The sequence below is a fragment of the Centruroides vittatus genome, unplaced genomic scaffold (genome assembly GCF_030686945.1).
Source record: "Centruroides vittatus isolate TY-2023 unplaced genomic scaffold, ASM3068694v2 contig_754, whole genome shotgun sequence".
Taxonomy (NCBI): Eukaryota; Metazoa; Arthropoda; class Arachnida; order Scorpiones; family Buthidae; genus Centruroides; species Centruroides vittatus.
The window spans coordinates 466,613-487,202 of NW_027122490.1; the positions used below are offsets into that span (position 1 = coordinate 466,613).

The 20,590-nt window shown below is 30.4% G+C and overlaps 1 protein-coding gene across 3 annotated transcripts in view; it reads left to right on the forward strand.

Moving 5' to 3' along the window:
- Hcf (Host cell factor) overlaps nucleotides 1-20,590 on the forward strand; it is a 208,568-nt gene that overhangs the window by 14,818 nt on the left and 173,160 nt on the right. For all 3 annotated transcript variants that reach the window (XM_067277724.1, XM_067277726.1, XM_067277725.1), the window contains exon 2: nucleotides 19,155-19,464. In XM_067277724.1, coding sequence (XP_067133825.1) covers nucleotides 19,155-19,464 — 310 coding nt within the window. The remainder of the gene's footprint in view (nucleotides 1-19,154; nucleotides 19,465-20,590) is intronic.

Sequence of the window (20,590 nt, forward strand, 5' to 3'; positions counted from 1 at the left end):
ACTGAATGCTCGCATAACAAAACTCGTTGAGATGGGCATGCACACTTGTGTGCGGATGGCGATATTTAAAAGTTGCCGTCTATAAGAGCCTGTCAAGCTACAGAAAGACTAAGTTCATCCTTTCAGTTAATACTGGTGGTCACGTGGTTAGCCTTGTAGATGCATATGGCTTCTAGCCATTTTAGATGTTCTAGGTGGGGTACAGTGATGATGATGTTGACCTTATCGAATTTAGCCTCGATGTCGGGATCAGACGCATATGTGGCCAGGGCAGTAGTGTGTTGCCCATATCGAAAGTCTGCCTGGTGCTCACGTATTCTAGTATTTAAAGAGCGCTTGGAGCCTATATATATAAGGCTCTTGTCACATCTGTTATCCTTGACTGGAATGGAGTACACACCAGGAAGTCTGTTACGATCCAGAGAATCTTTTCCATTTCTGAGGATGTCGAAGATTGTGGGATATCTCCTATACGCTATTTGTATTTGATGCCTGCTGGCGATCTCCACGTACACTGCTTTAACATATGGGTTAAACGTGACCGATCTTCCGGGCCGGTGCTGGCTCTCACATGCGTAGTGGGTGTGTATTGCGAGTGTTGATGTCGCTCAACCAGATGGTGTGTTAGATTAGGATGTATGTGTCTGGTTGCTATCTTCTTAACGTAACTTAATTCAGTGGCTAGGGCTTGTGAGGTGGATGAGTGGTAAAACACCCTTCTAACAAAATGATCCCGTTTTGTTGCAAATGGATGCAACAAAATGGGATCATTCTCACCAGGGCAGATAAACCTAAGTCACTGGTCTTCATGAAATGCAACACCTACCACCAATGTTTAAAGGAGTACATGAATATCACCCAATGCGATAAGGAGAACGAGGACATGGTGGACAGAATACAAAATAAGGTCAAGTGATTTGCAAGATTTAAGTTAGCAAAACGCCTAACATTGGGCAACATAATAGTCGATTCCTCAGATACACCAAGGCTTTTTTGCCTTTGCCGAAATGCTCAAGATAGGTCAGCAACTACGTCCAATCATGGATAAAGCCAGAGCTCCCACGCAAAAACTGGAGAAGGCCATCCACAACCTACTTTCTCCCCACCTCAAGGCTATCCATATACCATCCAGTTGAGCTTGTCCTCCTCCTTCAAGATCTATCCTTGGCACCACAGTATATTACCGTCTTGGACTTTAAATATCTTTACCCTTCGGTGGAACTCCCTCCAGCCTTTTGCTCCCTTAGGGATGTTTTGCTTACTTTGGCACAAGAACAAGCATTACACCAACAAGTACTTGAAATGGCCCATCTGGTCTGTTATAATTCTATCTTTGCATTTGCTGGAGCTGTTTACAAGCAAAAAAGAGGAGTTCCCATGGGTAGCACAGTGTCTGGAGACCTTTGCGAAATGGTCATTAGGCAACTTGAGCAAAAGATTCTTCCATCATTCTTCCCAAACATCATGTTCTATAGGAGGTATATAGATGACATTCTCATCATGTGGAAGGCAGTATCTGACTTTTTGGCTTATGTGCAAGCTGTTAATGATAACCCATATGGCTTAACATTAGACGTTGAGCAGTCTAGCAATACTGAAGTCCATTTTTTGGACATTAAACATTAAAGTCGAAGGATCTGCCATCCTCACATCGGTATACCATAAACCATGTGCCACCTCTACATACATACCTGTGGGTTCATGCGACCCATTCTCCTACAAGGCTGCAGCCTTTAATACTCTGGTTAGAAGGGCATTTTTTCACTCATCCACCTCACAAGCCCTAGCCACCAAGTTAAATTACATTAAGAAGATAGCAGCCAGACACATACATCCTAATCTAACACACCATCTGGTTGAGCGACATCAACACTCACAATACACACCCACTACGCATGTGAGAGCCAGCACCGGCCCGGAAGATCAGTCACGTTTAACCCATATGTTAAAGCAGTGTACGCGGAGATCACCAGCAGGCATCAAATACAAATAGCGTATAGGAGATATCCCACAATCTTCGACATCCTCAGAAATGGAAAAGATTCTCTGGATCGTAACAGACTTCCTGGTGTGTACTCCATTCCAGTCAAGGATAACAGATGTGACAAGAGCCTTATATATATAGGCTCCAAGCGCTCTTTTTAAATACTAGAATACGTGAGCACCAGGCAGACTTTCGATATGGGCAACACACTACTGCCCTGGCCACATATGCGTCTGATCCCGACATCGAGGCTAAATTTGACAAGGTCAACATCATCATCACTGTACCCCACCTAGAACATCTAAAATGGCTAGAAGCTGTATGCATCTACAAGGCTAACCATGTGACCACCAGTATTAACTGAAAGGATGAACTTAGTCTTTCTGTAGCTTGACAGGCTCTTATAGACGGCGACTTTTAAATATTACCATCCGCGCACAAGTGTGCATGCCCATCTCAACGAGTTTTGTTATGCGAGCATTCAGTTTTGTTTTAAATCTCCATGTTCTATTTTTTTGAAGCATTCCATCAGATTTTTTGCCTGAGGAAGAACTGTCTTAGAAAGTTCGAAAATGTTTGTGAAGAAAGGTTTTTTTTCCCCCACGTGATTTACACTGGTAACAGGTTCCGGATTTAGTGTTAAAAATTAGTCTTCTAGCTTCACACATGAGCCATAAATATCTTCTACTCTCTGTAGTATTCAAAAACTGAACTATATCAAATCATTTAGTAGTAGTAAAAATATAACACTAGACTGTATTAAGTGTCTTAAATTTAAAGCATCATTTATTAGGAATTTTAGTGGTATTTGTCAGTTGCTGGGTCTGTGTCAAACACTTGTGCTGTTACCCTATATTGGTCTATATTTCTGCTTAAATATAAACATCTTAAGCCTGATAGTTATATATTTGTTGTATAGACTTATGCAATTCCTTGTAAATGTAGGATCTGTATAAAATATAAAGAAATGCTGGAAAAATCAATGTTTTATTTTATTGTTTTTTAGTATAGTAAGTATATAATGGTTATGAAAGATATTTTCTAAAAAAATATCTTATGGAAAAGCATTATAGACTATATGACATATTGATTGAAACATTTTTAAATGTTATGTATATACATTGAAATCTGACGTTTTAATCAGTACTAAATTGAAAAAAGTATTTCATCAGTTAAGCTGGTGAAGAAAGTGAAAGATATAGAAAGAATGAACTCTAGCAATAGGAATATATTAGAAATTGTGGGCTAGCTAAATTTTCACAAAGAAGTATGATTTCTGATATAAAGCTTAATTAAACATAGTCTTCAACATGGGTCAACATAATTTTATATTAGTAACATTGATAATATGAAAATACAGTGTGAAATATACCAGAAATATTTTTTATTTCAGAAAAATTATTTAATTAAATGTTTGTGGGCTTTATTTGTGTGAAACATTAACATCCATTTTCAAATAATTTTATTTTTAGACCCTCTACAGCACTTTTATTCCACTTGTCTATATTTGAAATTTCTTATTCTTTTTTTAATCATCCATTTCCAGGCATTTAGCAAATTATAAGTTGTTGTCATGTATAATTGTTTTTCAAACTATTTGAAAATCCAGTTATTTTATGCCAATTTGATATACTCTTCTCCATTTTTTAAACTATTTTTGCTCTTTCCATTTGTGAATTTCTACCATATCAGTTATGAGAAAAATATAGTCTTTATTAGATTGAACAACTGAAGTGCCTTTGACTGGTGTGCTTCTTCTCTCTCTGTCTCTCTCTCTCTCTCTCTCTGTATATCGCAAACGTTTTCGAACCTCGTTTTGATGACGACATCAGCTACATGCAACAGCGTTCCAGAATGCACTTTTTTCTAAATCAACAGTCAACTTCGACGGGATATTTAAATTTGTAGAACAGAATTCCGTTACGCCCGAGGAAGAACCCAACGAGGTTTAAATACGTTTGTGATTTACAGAGAGAGAGAGAGAGAGAGAGAAGAAGCACACCAGTCAAAGGCACTTCAGTTGTTCAATCTAATTTAGTTTCACTCCGGTGTTTTTTCCTTTATACTTTACCTAATATAGTCTTCAGCATTAATGCTAGGTGAGAATTTGAGTTCCACTTCTAGAACTGTTGGAATTGTACTGAGTGCAGAATGATTCCTCAGAACTGCTTAGTCTTTTGGGCTCACAAACTTTTTTCACATAGGACACATAACTGAGAGAATGACGAGTGTGGACTGCATAACCACTTTGTTCAATACAGTATACCGAATACACAAAAAATAAAGACAACCAACATATTTATTTACCGATACACAAACATGATTACTACAGCAAGCTTGTAATCACTTTTCTTAAAACTTCATTGCAGATACTTACACAAAAAGTGTTCCGATAGCCAAAGTGGCAAAAAGTCGTTGAATTGTTTATTTCACCAATTTTCCTGAAAATTATATTACTGTCAGATGCAAAAATCAGATTGGACCAATTTTGACATTTTTACTCACTACGTAGAAAAAATTAAAATAAGTGTAAGTTTATCTATAATCTATGATATTTCCATATAAATAATTATATTCATATTCATTTGTAGCCCAGTGTGGCAGTGGACCAGATGAACTGACTTCATGGACTGCAGTTTGGTGACAGACGATACAAATATATATATATGTGTCTGTGTTCTGTCAGGACTGCTTCAGTAGTCCTGACAGAACATAATGGTTTCGAAGAACTGTTGAATATATATATATATATATATTGTAGAACATAGACACATCACTTAAAAAAGAGATCACTTAAAAAATATATATATATACCGTTTTAACACGTACAACTTAAACGATATATATATCATTTTTTAAGTGATCTCTTTGTTGATGCCCTAGCAATATACACTTCAGAAACGGATGTAGAAGCTAAATTACACCAAGCCAGTCTTATTAAATGCTCTCTGTGTACGAATCAAATCAAAACTGTAGAGGTTCTAGAAATTTTTAAAGCCAAACTAAAGGGGGAATCCACCAAGTTTGAGGAGAAGGAGAATATCTCGTATGCCTGGCAATCCTTTTTCAATGATCCAGGCAATAATAAAAATTGAAAAACAATTAACTTACATATTATTTAAAAATGTATACCTTAATATTTGTGTTACATTTTATTTTAGTTTTAGTTTTAGTGTTAATGTTAATACCTACATGTGATTTTTGTTGTATACGTGTTATAAAGTTTTACTGTGCAAACGATTTTAAAATATTTAAATTAGAGCAGCCTGCATTCTAATTCTGTAGAACATTAATGACCGGAAGCAGCTCCATATTGGATTGAAAACGTTTGTCAAATTGTATTTATTTTAAATATATTAGTGTGCTGGTACTTTTGATGGTTTTTTAGTGGAGTTATTTAATTGTTTTATTGCTTCACTAACATTTCAAATTGGCTTAAACAATGATCTTCAGATGAAAAAGGGAATAGAACAAAACAGATCAATAATAAAATTACTGTTGGTCTGTTTGGAAACAAACACATCTTTAAAGTTGTTCCAAAATCTTTAAACATAAAATACTGTCTGCTGAAAATTTAAGGTGTATTTTTGTATTTTAGAGAATTTTTATGAAAATTGTTTCATTTGGGAAAGAGATGAATAAACATTTGATTTGTACTTAGTAGATTAATGTTAAAATTAAAGACATAACAAACTGAAATAATGAAAGAAAAGAGAGAGAAATTCAATAAAGTTTACAGATTAAATACAAAAAACATGAGTGTAAATTTCAAATTAGTAATGCCAAAAGTTAAAATTATTTTAATGATCTAGCAAGTACTGTCCAATGCTATGGATAATAATTGTCAGAGAATCATAAGGGTTGTTAATTTTTACACTAAAATTAGCCTAGGATCTGTAACAGTTACATTTCATCCCAAATAGGTTCAAAACTAACACTGAAGACCTTATTAACTCTTTTTTTGCTTGGCCTATGTGATGTCATTTTGATATTGAATTATATGATTCGTTAGCAGTTTGGTTAGTCTACTATTCCTTCTTGCATTAGACCCATTATTATGTTACCTGTTCTTAAGTCCCTTCTGGTAAAAGAAAATTTGCTGAGTTTGGCGTTAAAATAGTTCCTTTGGTATTAACACAAGCACTTTTGACGATTTTCTTTTACCAGAAGATATTTAAACTTTGGCATGAGTTTTTAAAATTTATTTTTCTTAAGTCCCTTTTCACACTTTTTCAATCTTTTTCTTAAGGATTTTTTTGCTACCTGAACATACACTTTTCCTCATTGTATTTCTTTATTTGCTATATATATATATATATATATATATACATACTATCTTACATTATGTGATCCATTATTTTATGATTTTTTCTGTTCTTCATTTCTCAGGGCATCAAAAAACTCTTCTATTTCTCTTAAATTCAAATTCCAGTTATTTATCTTCTTTAGTTTTGCTATGTTTTCAATTCATCTACAAAATGTGTTGTTCTTTTTGTTTTCATTTTTACTTCAATTTTTTTTATTACATTTTGTCAATCAAATCTCAGACAAAATCTCATTAATTTTATCCTACATGGTCATTTTACCAGTTTTTAACTCTTCCTTCAGAGAAACAGTTAATACATGTTAGAGTAAAAAATCAACCAAACTTGTACTATTATACTTTTAATTTCATAAAAGTTATATTGAAAATATTTATAGATGATCACCATCAAAATTATAACTTTCTTCAATTGTACACTTCAGTAATATCACCATATATTATAGGGTAGTACCAGAAGCCATTTTTCGTAATTTGGAGGTTTCCCTAAAGCATTTATAATGAGTCTACTCATCTGCTGACAATGAAAACATGATGGTAACTTTCTGGGAAAGTATAAGTTTAAAGTAATTTACTGATTATAGCTAATAGTGGTTTATATATTGTCAGTCTCCAATATAAGGCCACGACTCCACTAGCCGTAAAAGGGCCGTAAAACCCCTCGCCGTAAAAGCTTTTAATCACGTGACCATGATATTTTACGCCTGAGTAGGTCGTAAAACCAACGTAAAAGCGAGTTGAGCAGTGTTCAACTTTTGAAGCGAATACGATCGTAAACCAGTACCATCCACCAATCAGAAGTCAGTGAAATCTAGGTCATCGTGACACAGTGCGAAAATGGCGGAAAACGAGCTTTTGTGTACATTCTCTCGTGGCTACTCTAGAAGATCTGGAAAGATTTATCGAAAACATCCAAAAGTATTCATGTATCTATGACAAGAGGTATCCCGATTATAATAATGGATGCCTAAAACACACGATATGAACAGCCAAAGGAAAATCCTTCAATTTAGAGGAGTATATAATAAAAAAGCTAAGCTTATAAGTGCTGTATATTATCTTAATAATATAATAATAAAAGTCAATATATGAAAGTAAAGATATTACTTTTACTACATTTGTAATTATAGTACAGAAAAAACTCGTAGAATATAATTATTGTCTTTATATCGCTATATCACGTATACACCGTAATAGTACTGTTGCCGTAAAAAGCTTCGCTAGCCGGACCTCCACTGCAATCTGAGCGCGAATGCAAATAGGTCACGTGATTAAAAGCTTTTATGGCGAGGGGTTTTACGGCTAGTGGAGTCACAGCCTAACACCAATCTTGCCTAATGCCAAAAAATTGATGTAAATGGATCTTTAGCTATCAACATAACATGGCTTCCCAAAATTGTTCCACCTCATATAGAACCAAGAAATAGTAGTTTTCTCTAAAATATATTTTATTGAGCAGTTTTTGCTTACAGTGGAACCTCACTTACTTTGTTCCAGAACCTTACTCGTAATGTGAAACACTTGTTAAGCAAAACAATTTATCCCATAGAAATTAATGTAAAATATGATAATGCATTCCATGCTGGAAAAAATACTCAAATATCGTATTTACTTTTGTACAAGATGAGGTTTTTATTCATTTTTCACTGCTTTAAAAATCTAGGTCATCCTATATGCGCGAGCAAAGGATCCTTTGTGTTTTTTCAATAATTTTTATGAACTGTGTATAGTTCATGTTTCCATTATAGCAGAGTGCTATTGAGGTCAAGGTGAATGTTGCTTTTAAAGAGATGATCCGAAAATAGCTGGTCACTTAATAATATCTTAATAATATAATAATAAAAGTCAATATATGAAAGTAAAGATATTACTTTTAGGTCACGTGATTAAAAGATTTAATGATTATAAATGTAGTTATTTCATATTTGTTTAAATTGATATTTTTAACGAATATTTGTATATTCTGAATCATTAAAAATAAACTTTTTCCTGTCACATGCATTATAATCTTTTAATTTTGCTCCATGGATGTCAGGTGTGTGGAAAAGCATTCTTCAAAAGCTGATAGCAATCATTCAGGAAATACTGCATTTTAAATTCTCTCCACGGATCAGAGGACTTTGTGGAGTAAGAGTGAAAAAGAGGAGAATTGTAATGAAGCTTCAGAGGGCAAGTCCGAGTAGACAAAAGGTTATAGCGTCAAAAAAACATGGTTGTTTGTCTTAATACGTTCATTTGATGATAATTTATTTGTGATTAAATGAAATAAAATAGAATTATTAATAAATCTAATTTTCTTTTTTTGATCTTTAACCCTTTCCATGCGGTTATACGCCTTTAGGCGTATGTCACGTGACTTGCTGTTAATTCATGATGCAGCATATGCCTTTAGGCGTAATTAATCAAAAAAATTCGATTATTTTGCGTTATATTCGATTTTCCAGTGATCTTAGCTTTGATTCGCTCTTCTGTAGGTCGATTGACTTTCGTTAAGCCAAAAAGTGTTTTGTGACCACCCCTGGGCCATAAATATTTCGGTAAAATGATGATAAACTTTTACGTGTTGCTTTACAATAACAATCGACTTCGCTCCCTGCCAAGTAATTAGAGACATAGTGTAAATAATAGCAATAACTTCTCCCCCGCTCTAGCTATAAAGCTGCGGTTTCTTTTATTTAAAAGAAGACAGATGTATCTAACTAACAAATGTACAAAGTTTAGCGATTTTCTGTAAATTAATTATTTTTTCTTTTGTTCGTAAGCTTCAAATTTTAATATTATTTTAAATTTCTATTAAACTAAAAATTAAACAATCGTAAACTGTGATATGTTCTTAATCAAACACAAAAAACAGATTAAACATAGCGCGATTTTGAAGCGAAATATCACGATTTAAAAATTATCCAAAAACTGCGAAAAATGCGCCGCATGACAAATTCCACTCAATTATTTGCTGTAGATCGCCAGCATGGAAAGGGTTAAAGTCACTCCTTGTCCTATATGTGAGATTGTCTTATACGCTAGCAAATATGGTATTTTACGTATAACATTTATTCAAAGAAAATTATACAATGTACAGTACATTGTTAAGGAGCGTGAATCATTATCATCTAGCACGGAATGAACCAACTTGGAATGCGAGTTTGATTTGCAAAAAACAAAAGAATCACAGATAATAGCATGATGGAGCATGTGCACAATTTGGGACTTCCCTCTCCTTGTCATTCGTTATGCGAAACTTCGCTCATTAAGCAAGTCATTTTAAAAAAATTTGATTTGCTTGTTATGCGAAACACTTATGTGAGGTGCTCATTAAGCGAGGTTCCACTGTATTTGTGCCCTTGTACTTCAAAAGAAGGTAAAATGTTAAGTCTCTAAGAAATTTCAAAGGTTAAAACTCAACCCCAGTTACGTTGAGTGTAAATTTAATCCTTACTGTATTTGTGCCTTTGTCTAGAATAAATACTACTGAAAGGGTGACAAAGATCCATTAAAGCTGACATAATGGGTTATAAGCAATTCAGCTATTTAACCATTTATGTCTGGTCTTGAATCTATAGCCTGCTGGACAAATACAGCCTCTTAAGCATATTTATCTAGTCTCCATAGCTCATTTTTACTGACACATTTTATAATCAACAGTTGTAGTACAAAGTGTATAAACTTTTGAAAAGTCATCTAGAATTAATACCTTATGATGTAAATGATTTTTAAATCTATGCCAGAAAAGTCTCAAGTCTTCAGAAGTTTATATGAAGACTATTTTCTATTTTTACTTCTGTGTGCCTTTGTTAACAAATCTTTTTGAAAATGAAATACATAAAATCAAAGTACTGTATTGAATCTAACTGTTCAATGAATATCTTAAAAGTGATTTTAATATAGGGTACCACAAAATTTGTTCCCAATTTTGATTATGTTGTTTTTAAAAAGTGGTTGCAAATTTCACATTAATTTATGTTTGTTACTATTCAGAAATAGAAAAAAACTTAATCTTTGATTCTATCTTTTGTACTTTACATGGCCCCCAGACTTGTGTTTTACAGCTCTTCTCAGATAAAGGTTGGAGACTCCTGCTTTATATCTTGAAGAAATAAGAACTTACTTGGTGTGGAAAATTTCTGAAAATGGAATTAAGAGGACAATTTTTTAGAAAACTAGAGACAAGGATACAAAAGGCAGTTTATGAAACTTTATACTGTCTTGGTCTCCAAGTGTGCTGTGCTTATGATGATTGCTAAAAGAACTGTGTTGACCTTTTAAAAAATCTGTGATATAAGTTAAAAGAACTAATACCCAAAGGTAAGTTGGCAAGAAATTGTTAGTCACTTTTCACTTTTGTGGAAAAAATACTTCAACAGAAGGTAGCCTACATTTGGTGATACTTTGAAAGCAAAGATAAGGTAGTTACAAAAGGGTGGGTCTTCAATCAACACCACATAGATAGAGCCAGAAATAAGATGAGTGCACTTGTGAGTCATACTCAGTCATAACAAATTGATAATGTTGTAATGTGAAATTTTTATTTTAAAAATTTTTTACAAATTACTCGAAATGATATTGAATATTATAAAATTATGATTTAACACAAAACACATTTTACATAGTATTTATTGTCTAACCAGTTCATGAATCATCTACATATATAAAGTAAAGCATGAAGAATGGTTGAATTTATTAAAAATTTACAGGATTATATATATATAAAATTTTTATTTATGTATTTAGATGAAAACTTTATTTATTATAAGTTTTTGAAGTTTATAATTTGTAGTTATGTTAACACAATTTTTTTAATCATTACATAGCCTAATTGTTAAATGTTTGGATGTCTTATAGAAAGATAAAATAATCTTATATAATTCAATAATGACTTCTCTTATTACATTGTACAGAATATCAGATTTTTTTTCTTTGCATGAACATCCACCTTTTCTTTTTATCATTGTCTTCAAGATAACTTTTTATTATAAATCAAATATAGATTATTATCAAACTTTTCCAACTCTGGAGAAAGCTGTAAATTGCTGCAAAATTTTCTTAAAATGCATAGATGTGAAAATATAAGGTTTCCTCTTTATCTTAAAAAATTTATGGCATTCATGTGGAGAAATAGCATTCATCAAACAGGAAAATATTAATTAATAACTGAGGGGAATATTTAAAGTTATTTTTCATACATGACATAAGATACAGTTCTCAATAAATTTAATTATATGTTTATTCTTCTCTCCAAACAACTTTTTACAAACAACCTTTAATAAATGTTTTTTCCAGTACTAATTTTAATGTTGACTTATTAGAATTACAGTTAATTTGCATTAGTATAAATTGCTAGGGGAATTAGTTATTTATGTCACTTCATTGAAAATTTTTATTAATGATTTTTAGAATCAAGGTTAAGGTTGTTTAATTTATAGAGTTAAAAGGATTAATAAGCAATCAAAATCTCTAAATTATTTAGGAAATTAATTTAAAGTATTATAAAGTTAAATAAAAAATAAATTTATTAACAAAAACAAATTGTAAATGATTTTTCACTTCAAACAAAAAATGAGGAAGAGACTATTTGTCATTGAAAGTATATTATATCAGAGTGGTTAAATAAAACAAAGCTAAAGAAGTTTGAAAATTTTTTTTGTTGAAGATTGTTTGAAAAAGTGGAAAGTATTTTTGGCGCTAAAACAGTAAAAAATGAGCTAAAGCTGGCATCACGTATGCAATTTCTGATACCAAACTAGCATATGTTTGCATGGGAGTACATCCATTTAAGGAGGTGGCATCCTTAAATTTTAATTCCATATTTTATGAGTACAATAGAATGATCTTCTAAAACTAGATGTTTGAATTGCTCTACAATTGGTGGTTGAAAACTGTCTTTGCTTGCTAGGTGAATAAAATATACTCAAAATAGAACATTTATTTCAGTACCATTTTGCTTTTTACACTTTGTTGCAAATAATAAAATAATTACTGGAAATAGGGTTATTTGTTCAGGGCTGTGAAAGTAATTTATAGTTTGGTGTAAGGAATTTGGTAAAATTTTTGTTTGCTTTATCACATGAAAATTAACATTGTGACAATGGCAAAATTTGTTTTAGTGGGAGAATTTGCTTTTTTGGTGTTCTTTTTAAGGCAAGTCAACTGTGCATAATTTATTCATTTCCAATAAAATATCTGTTATTTCATTATAATTTTGTAATATTGACATAATACAATTTATGTCACTTAATGTTAATGTTGTTCTTTGTTTTCTAGATAATTTTATCTCTATAATTTGCACTTAGAGCATTATTTATATGTTTATTTTGTCTTTCTCTTTATATTATGAGATTTTCTATCAAAAGATTCTGTACTTAAATATTTTGGATATTTAGGAAATATAGTAGAAACTGGATCTGCATACTTTTAGAGAAACTACAATTTTTTTTTTTACAAATTACAAGAACTACATGTTTTTTTCCTTCCAACTTTGGAAATGAAAAACACTGACCTTAGGCTCATTAGGATAATTTCCTTTATACAGATGTACACATCACCTACCAGGCATAGTACCTGTAATGATATTTTAAAAACTTTACAAAAAATAATTATTTAACTTTTGATGTTTAAATATTAAATCAAATTACTTGTTGACTTAATTTTAAATAGTTTAGTTCTCTATCAAAATGGTATACTGGCAAATTTTGGCTAATATAAAATTCTTTAAACTAAGAGATATGAGATTTTTTTATTAAAAGTACTATGTGTAAAGATAAAATTTTAAAGTAGATCATTTTTTTTCTTTTAAAATTACCTTCTGATATTTGACATTGGAACATTAAGTTATGAATCATAATGTAAGTTAAAAATTATTATTAAGACAAAACAATTTTTTTAGATATTGCAATAGATCTTTGTTTGAACAGATTATTATTATTATTTTTTTGACATCTTAACATTTTGTTAAAGTTATAGTTAATTATTGAAATTTTTGTTAAATAAATTCTTTAATACAAAAAGTGAAATAATAATTGAATATTTTATTTTTTGGTTAGTAATGAGTGATTTTATGTAAATAATATTTTTTTAGTTTTCTGTTGTTATGTAGCCTACTAAATCATCTTTGACTGAATAATCATAAATACACACTAAACTGATCTAACAATTATTTTTATACATATTAGTTTATTACAAACATAAATAGACTTAAGTCTAAAAGAACTAAAATTAATGACTTAAGTTTTTACTCTTAATTCTGTTACACAGTATAAATTGAATTTTCTTTTGGTTTAGATTTTTTTCCAAATTTTTATGATTTTGTACTGTAAACAAGTTAGTTAATTGATGACAGAATTAATCATTCTTTGGAAGTAAGCATAAAATTGTTATGGAGAATTTATCATATAGGAATCTGAAGGTTGAAGAGGTTGTATTTGATCTTATATGTACTGGTAGTCATTAGTGAAGATTGTTTTCTATACAGGAATACTTTTGAAGGTTAATGTAGAATTTATTTTATAAAAGGAAATTCATTTTAGGGTATTTGCCTCTTATACAGTTTTTGAAAGTGAAATGTTTAATAGTGACTGCTGGAGTAACCAGATATTTTAAACAAGCAATTATTTATTGTGATGTTGTCACAATGCCAGGTTACAAGTTTTAATCATAATTTTAATTTGTTTAATTTAAAATATGTGCTCTTGATTTTAATGGTGTCTTGCCCCTGTACATTATACTTTTCCTGATAACAATAGTGTCATGTTGGTCATCTGTGTACATGTACTGATCTCCATAATGGAGAAAATTTTTAATTGAAATAGTGTGACTTCCAGTCCAAACCAGAAGTTCATATATAGTTAAAAAATTAAAGAATCAAAGCAATCAGGAAAAGAAGAAGAATCAAACAAATATCTAGACCGACTAATCTTGAAAAATCAATTTTTGAAATTCAAAACAACAGTAGATTTCCTGTTTTGAATTTGTGGGATTTCCTGAATAAGAAGGGAAATTCTTATCCCAGGAAATCCCACAAATTCTTTAAAAATGTACTTTTTCGTATTTTGTGTTAAATTGAGAAAAGTTATCTAATAGAAAGTATAGTTAACTTATAAGTTGTCGGAATACATTTGTATTGTATTTATTAACTTTAACTTTGCTTATTATTATTTTAATTTTTGTTTGTTATGGCATGTCATAGATTGTCAATAATCAATATGTATTTGTTGTAGGACTTTGAAAATTCTTTACAAGTCATAATCTGTAATATTTTGCATAATTGTACTGATGCTGTCTTAATTTGTCACCATGCTCAGTATCTCCAATACATTTTGCCAGATTGTGCAAGTATATAGACAACTCCATAAACACAATTTTTAAGTAAAGCCAAACAAACTGCTGAATTATCAGGCTATAATAGGGCTAATTAAATGGTTAAAAACAAATTAATTTGTCCAGAGATAGACAGTTAGGCTGCCATCTTTTAAATTTAGAGTTTCTAGAAGAAGAGAATTGACCTGAAGCAGTTTGAAGTCCTGCTCCAGGTTGATTTCTTTTCTTCCAGAAATTCTAAATTAAAATTAAAATGAAGTCATGGAGATTGTAGAATATATTAAATTACTTTAAAAATAAAAAAAATTATATTTCTTTACAAGATAATTTATTTTATAAATATTCCACATATAATTAACTATATCCTGGGGACAATCCCTTTTTCAAAATTCTGGGATAAGCAAAAGACCAGGAAGTGAAAAACTGTAAACAGTACTATTAATGACCTCTACCACAATCCTTCAATACAGGTTTTTCCTTTTGGATCAATAAGTCTTTGTTCTGTTCTAACTTCTCTCTTCTTATCTGCATCTCTCTCTGTTGAACTTTGTTGACCCAGCAACCAAGAATTAGAAAACTCACCATGTGATGGGAACGCTAATTATGTTTAAGTGCTGGGTTGATGCAAAAAACGTCAACGTGTCCATTCCCTTTTGTATTGGAAGGATTTGATGATAATGATTACTCATTTGATGTTCTCCAATAAATCTGTATCAGATACTCTTTGTTTTATATCTTTAGACGAACTTTATTTAAATGATTAAAACAAAGAAAAATTAAAAATGATTAATTAATCTAAATGAGCCACATTATCCATCACGGCTCTAAGTCATGACTTTCATCTTAAGTTTCCTATTACTCTGCCAACTCACTACTATTTCCACCTGCCAGCTTTAATTGGTCATTCCTGGTTAGCAAGTATCTGACCAATAAAAGTATATAATAGTGCTTTTCCAACTCTTAATTTTGCCCCTGTAGACTTTAACTATACCCTAAAACGGAAGAAAATTGAAGAGATCAGAATCCAACAAGCAGTAGAGCAGACTATGCAACAATGAAAGCTATTAGAGAGAAATTGTTTTCAAAAACTCCTTTATCAAATAGTATAAACACTAGCAGAAGTGTATAGGTACAGAAAACTTACTTTGTGTTGAGTTGTTATGACAAATGTGTGACGTTTAATGTTAATAAACTGAAATTTAATGCTAAAAAAAAAAGAGAGAGAGAAGACTCCACACACAAAAGGTTCAAAATTCTTTAACAGAACAAGCATATGGTGCATTCTGTGGTCATCCTTTTGACAACTGTTGTAAAATGGTTTCTTCCAGCAGCATGTTGACTGTAAGCAGTGATGGGCTGCTGGAAGAAACCAAGGCACATTTACCTCAACAGTTTGAACGTAGTGTGTTTAAGAATTTGTGTTGTATAATAAAACTTTTGTCAAAAGTTTGATTTATTTTTGACTCTGCTAACTAAAAGTTTGATAGTGGAGTTAGTTGTGTGTTGAATTTAATTAATTTTAAAATTAATGTTTCATTTCCTAAATCTTGAGAAAAAGTTACTTAAATTTTAAAGATAGTAAATAACCTTTTTCCTAGAATAACCTTTTAAATCTGTTTATACTTTTGAAGGGTAAATCTCATCTTCACAATAAATTTACCTTTATACAAAGATAAAAAGAAAGAAAAACACCTTAGTTAACAATACTGTAAAAATATATACATATAAATTATAAATTATTTTTAAGACTAATTAATGCTAAACTTTTCTGATTGGCTTTTGAATTTTTTACACCATTAAAAAAAATCAAATATGTACATGTGGTTTAAAAATTATTTGTTAGTAATATTCCTTGCAGACTTTAGACATATAGAGTAAGTTTTTAATTTTTGCTCCTCTGTGTATTGTTACTTTTACAACATGCATTTATGACTGCTATTTTTAGAAACCAAAGATCATTTTTAATTTTAAGTTTATATAAAGTTGATAAATCAATTTAATAAAATGGCAGTATTGTTTTCTGAATTCGACTAACATTTTTCACAACTAATTAGACAAATTACTAAAGAATTTTTCCTGGTGTTGGTGTCTTGATTTTGTATAAGATGATTAATGTTACAAAGAATTAATTGGTGTTAAACTAAAAAAATAAGAATAAAACAAAATTATTTTATGTGAAATAGTGAAGGTGTTATTTACTGTATTCCTAGTGTATAAATTAAAATATTAGTAATCATAATAATTGTCAACATGAATCATATTCAATATTTTAATATTAATTTAATTACTGTTTTACAGTATGATGTACAGTGGTACCTTGTACAGTACTTCAAATGCTAAATTCAACAAAAATTTGCTTTTGAGATTGAATGATGCTTCAAAGTTTGAACTTGCATGCGCAGTGAAAAAATGTAGTAAGAGTGCATTTTTTCACTGTTGTACACTCAAGTCATCTCTTGTATTACACTACATTCATGTGTTTTCAATGCCTTTCTTTCTTTTTGATGTGCTTGATTATATATAGTAGAACGTCGGTTATTCGATCAATTGGGGACAGGGGTTGGTCAGATAAGTTATTTTTCGGATAATCGATTATGTACGAAAAAAATATATTAACCTATCCCATGTTGAAATTTTTCTCCATTGCGTGTCGCTTCGCGTTGAATTTTCATCGATTTTAAGCCTAACAAAAATTTTTATAATAATTATCTTGGCTATTATATCGTTAAAGATTATTTCTTTATTTTGTACAAACAAAATAAATATATTGAAAAATATAAAAACAAAAAAATTATACTTTAGAAGTTAATCTAGTATCAAAAACGTTTCATTCAGCACTACACAGTCCGACTGGAAAGCTTTCAGTTAACTGACGTTTCGGTTGATTGGCTTATGTGAATTATGGTTGATTGGCTTTCAGATAAACTATGCTCTACTGTATAATGTGTGTTATTTGTTAATTTTTAATAATTTCTTCATGCAATTTTTTTGTTGACAGCTTTTGGTACTCTATATATTTTATATTCTTTAGTTAGTTCAAAATTTCTGGAATGAACTTTTTGAACAATAATAGTAGTTAGTTGTGGGTTTGCACCTTGCCAATGAGTTGGCCATGTAGTTTTCTGGGTTTTCTTCACATTAGAAATAATTAAATAAGGGCCAATTTTCCATAAAAGACCTCTTGGGAGTCATTTCCTGCTTGGCAGATTGTCCATGTGTTGCATTGCTATATATGAATAAAAACAAAAAGAAATTTTTTAAACCACATTTGATATGTTAAAGTTTGAGGCTACCTTCCCCATATATATTACAAATTTTGTTGTATTGTTTATAATGATTATAACTTTTCTGAAACTTGTAAAGTATATGCTTAATATGCTTTTTATTTAAAGACATTTCAGCTTGATTTTATTCAAACAAAATGTGAAGTGAAAAGTTTAAAAAAGCTTTTAAACAAAGAATAGAATATTAACAATAATATGTTAAATTTGACAGTCATTAAAAATACACAAAAACTTTCTGTTCAAACCAAAATAACTTTTACTTATTAACCATGGTATCCAAGAAGTGTGTGGGAACAACAAAGTCTAAGAAGGTTATAATATCAATGATTGAGGTGAAAAAAGAATTTATCATTATGCGTGAAAGCAGTGCACATGTGGCTGATTTGGCAGCTATGTTTAAGATGCAGAATTTGATAGTATACAACTAGGAAATGCAATTTTCATTTTATTATACAGTATTCACATATTTTATTTATTGTTTTCATGTTTTAATTTAATATTAGGGTATTTAATTGTTATTTTTACCTTAAATTATGTGTGTTTGTTGTTTTAAGTTTATCAGAATTGATATTGTTTAGGGTCTGGTAATGGATTAATTCACTTTTCATTATTTCTAGTGGAAAAAATTGATTCAATGTTAGTCTTTGAACAATTCAAAGTCAGAGTTTGAATGGTCACCTGGAATGATTAAATTCAAAGTATGAGATACTACTATAATTTCTATTTTAAGCTTGGTTCATACAGAAACAAAAAGTGAAAAGAGGAACAAATATTGTCTGAGCAGTGATATCCTTTCCAACAAATTTTTCTGTTTTGTAAATTGTGATTGTATTAAACTTTTATATTAACCTTTAACCTTTAAACTTTTGTATTAAACGTATTAAACTTTTCCATCAGCAAAAAATATTCACTACTAATCACAATGAGTATAAGAGATTTAAGCATGTTAGCTACAAAGAATATATTTCTACTATAATTCATTTTTAAATTTCCTTTTCAATAAATAAGTGGTCAAAGTAAGTATAAAAAAATTAACAGCCACAATCCTGTTTTTAATAGCATTTGCTTGTTGGTTGTAATAATTGAAACTTGCTCGGTTCGAAAATACAAAATACATATGTTGAGATTTACCTATGTACAAAATAATTTTATATTAAATTTTTCAAATATTTTTATTTCAGACAATTATTCCATAGTTAAGTTTTTCAAAATATATGAAGACTTTAAATACTTATATAAATTTTCTTTTATTTAGGTACTAATCAATGGTTTGTACCACCTGTGAAGGGAGATATACCTCCAGGATGTGCAGCATATGGATTTGTTTGTGATGGAACTCGTCTTTTGGTTTTTGGTGGCATGGTTGAATATGGTAAATATTCAAATGAATTATATGAACTTCAAGCAAGTAGATGGGAATGGAAGAGACTCAAGCCTCGGTCTCCTAAATCTGGTTCTCCTCCATGCCCCAGACTTGGTCATAGTTTTACTCTGATTAATAATAAAGTTTACTTGTTTGGTGGACTTGCAAATGACAGTGAAGATCCTAAAAATAATATACCAAGGTATGTTTGAAAATGATTGATATGTATCATCTCATAAATCAGTTTAATTAACTAAATTAATACAGTAAGCCTTGATTTATGTATCTATTTTTAAGTTTATAGATATGCTGTTGCAATACCTCAATTTAAGGCAACAAGGTCCTCTATTAAGCACCAGTTTGAATAGATAATAGATGGTGAAAACTTTGAAAATATAAAAACTATTCTTGTGCTCGTGTTCAAATCTTTATTTTCTCATTTCATGTTTAAAACTAAATTGATGTTATTTGTGACTAGGTCTTCTATGATATATATAAGAATGTTTTTAGAATCAATCATAATCATGTATATTTCTCTAATTTAATTGTAGCAATTCCTTCACTGATGCCATCTGTTTTTGTTTTTTATTTTTAAGATTAAATTTTATTTCACATTCTTTCTCATTGTATGACTTTTGCTTCCTATAAATCATTTGATGTTTCCTGTTTTGTCTGTTGACTAGTATTCTATACATGCCAGTATTTTTAGGTTTTTTGCCTTGGGTCCTTTTCAATTTTGGTTAGATAGTATAAGTAGGATATATGGTGCTAATTAGCTTAGAACTATTCTTTTTGATTTATTTTAACAACTTTGTGAACTCCATTCATTACATTGGCAATCTTAAGTTTATCAATAGGTATCATAGTCTACTTTTTATTTTTCTGTTGGCTATCCTGTATTTAACAGATTCTAGAAAGCTTATATGGAATGACTAAGGAAACTAAAAAGACAACAACTAATTACTGGTTAATATTAATAATAAATGTTCTACTAAACCAATAAATTAGCAAAAGAATCACTCACTTTGGAAAGCAAATATTTTTGTCCATTTTTAAGTGGACATCTTTAGGTTGTGTTCTAAAAGAGTGCAATTCTAATTTTTAAAACACAGCCTGAAAATATCCATTTAAAAAGAGACAAAAACATTTGCTTTCCAAAATGAGTGAGGGGTTTTTCCTTCTTTTTTTTTCTTTTTTGCTGGTTTAGTGATATAATAAAACATTTATTACTAAGGCAATTGCTCATATGAAGTAAATTTTTTTATGTAAATCTTTTTTTCAATGTTAACTATAGATAAGCTTTATGCTTAATGATCTAAGTATGAATG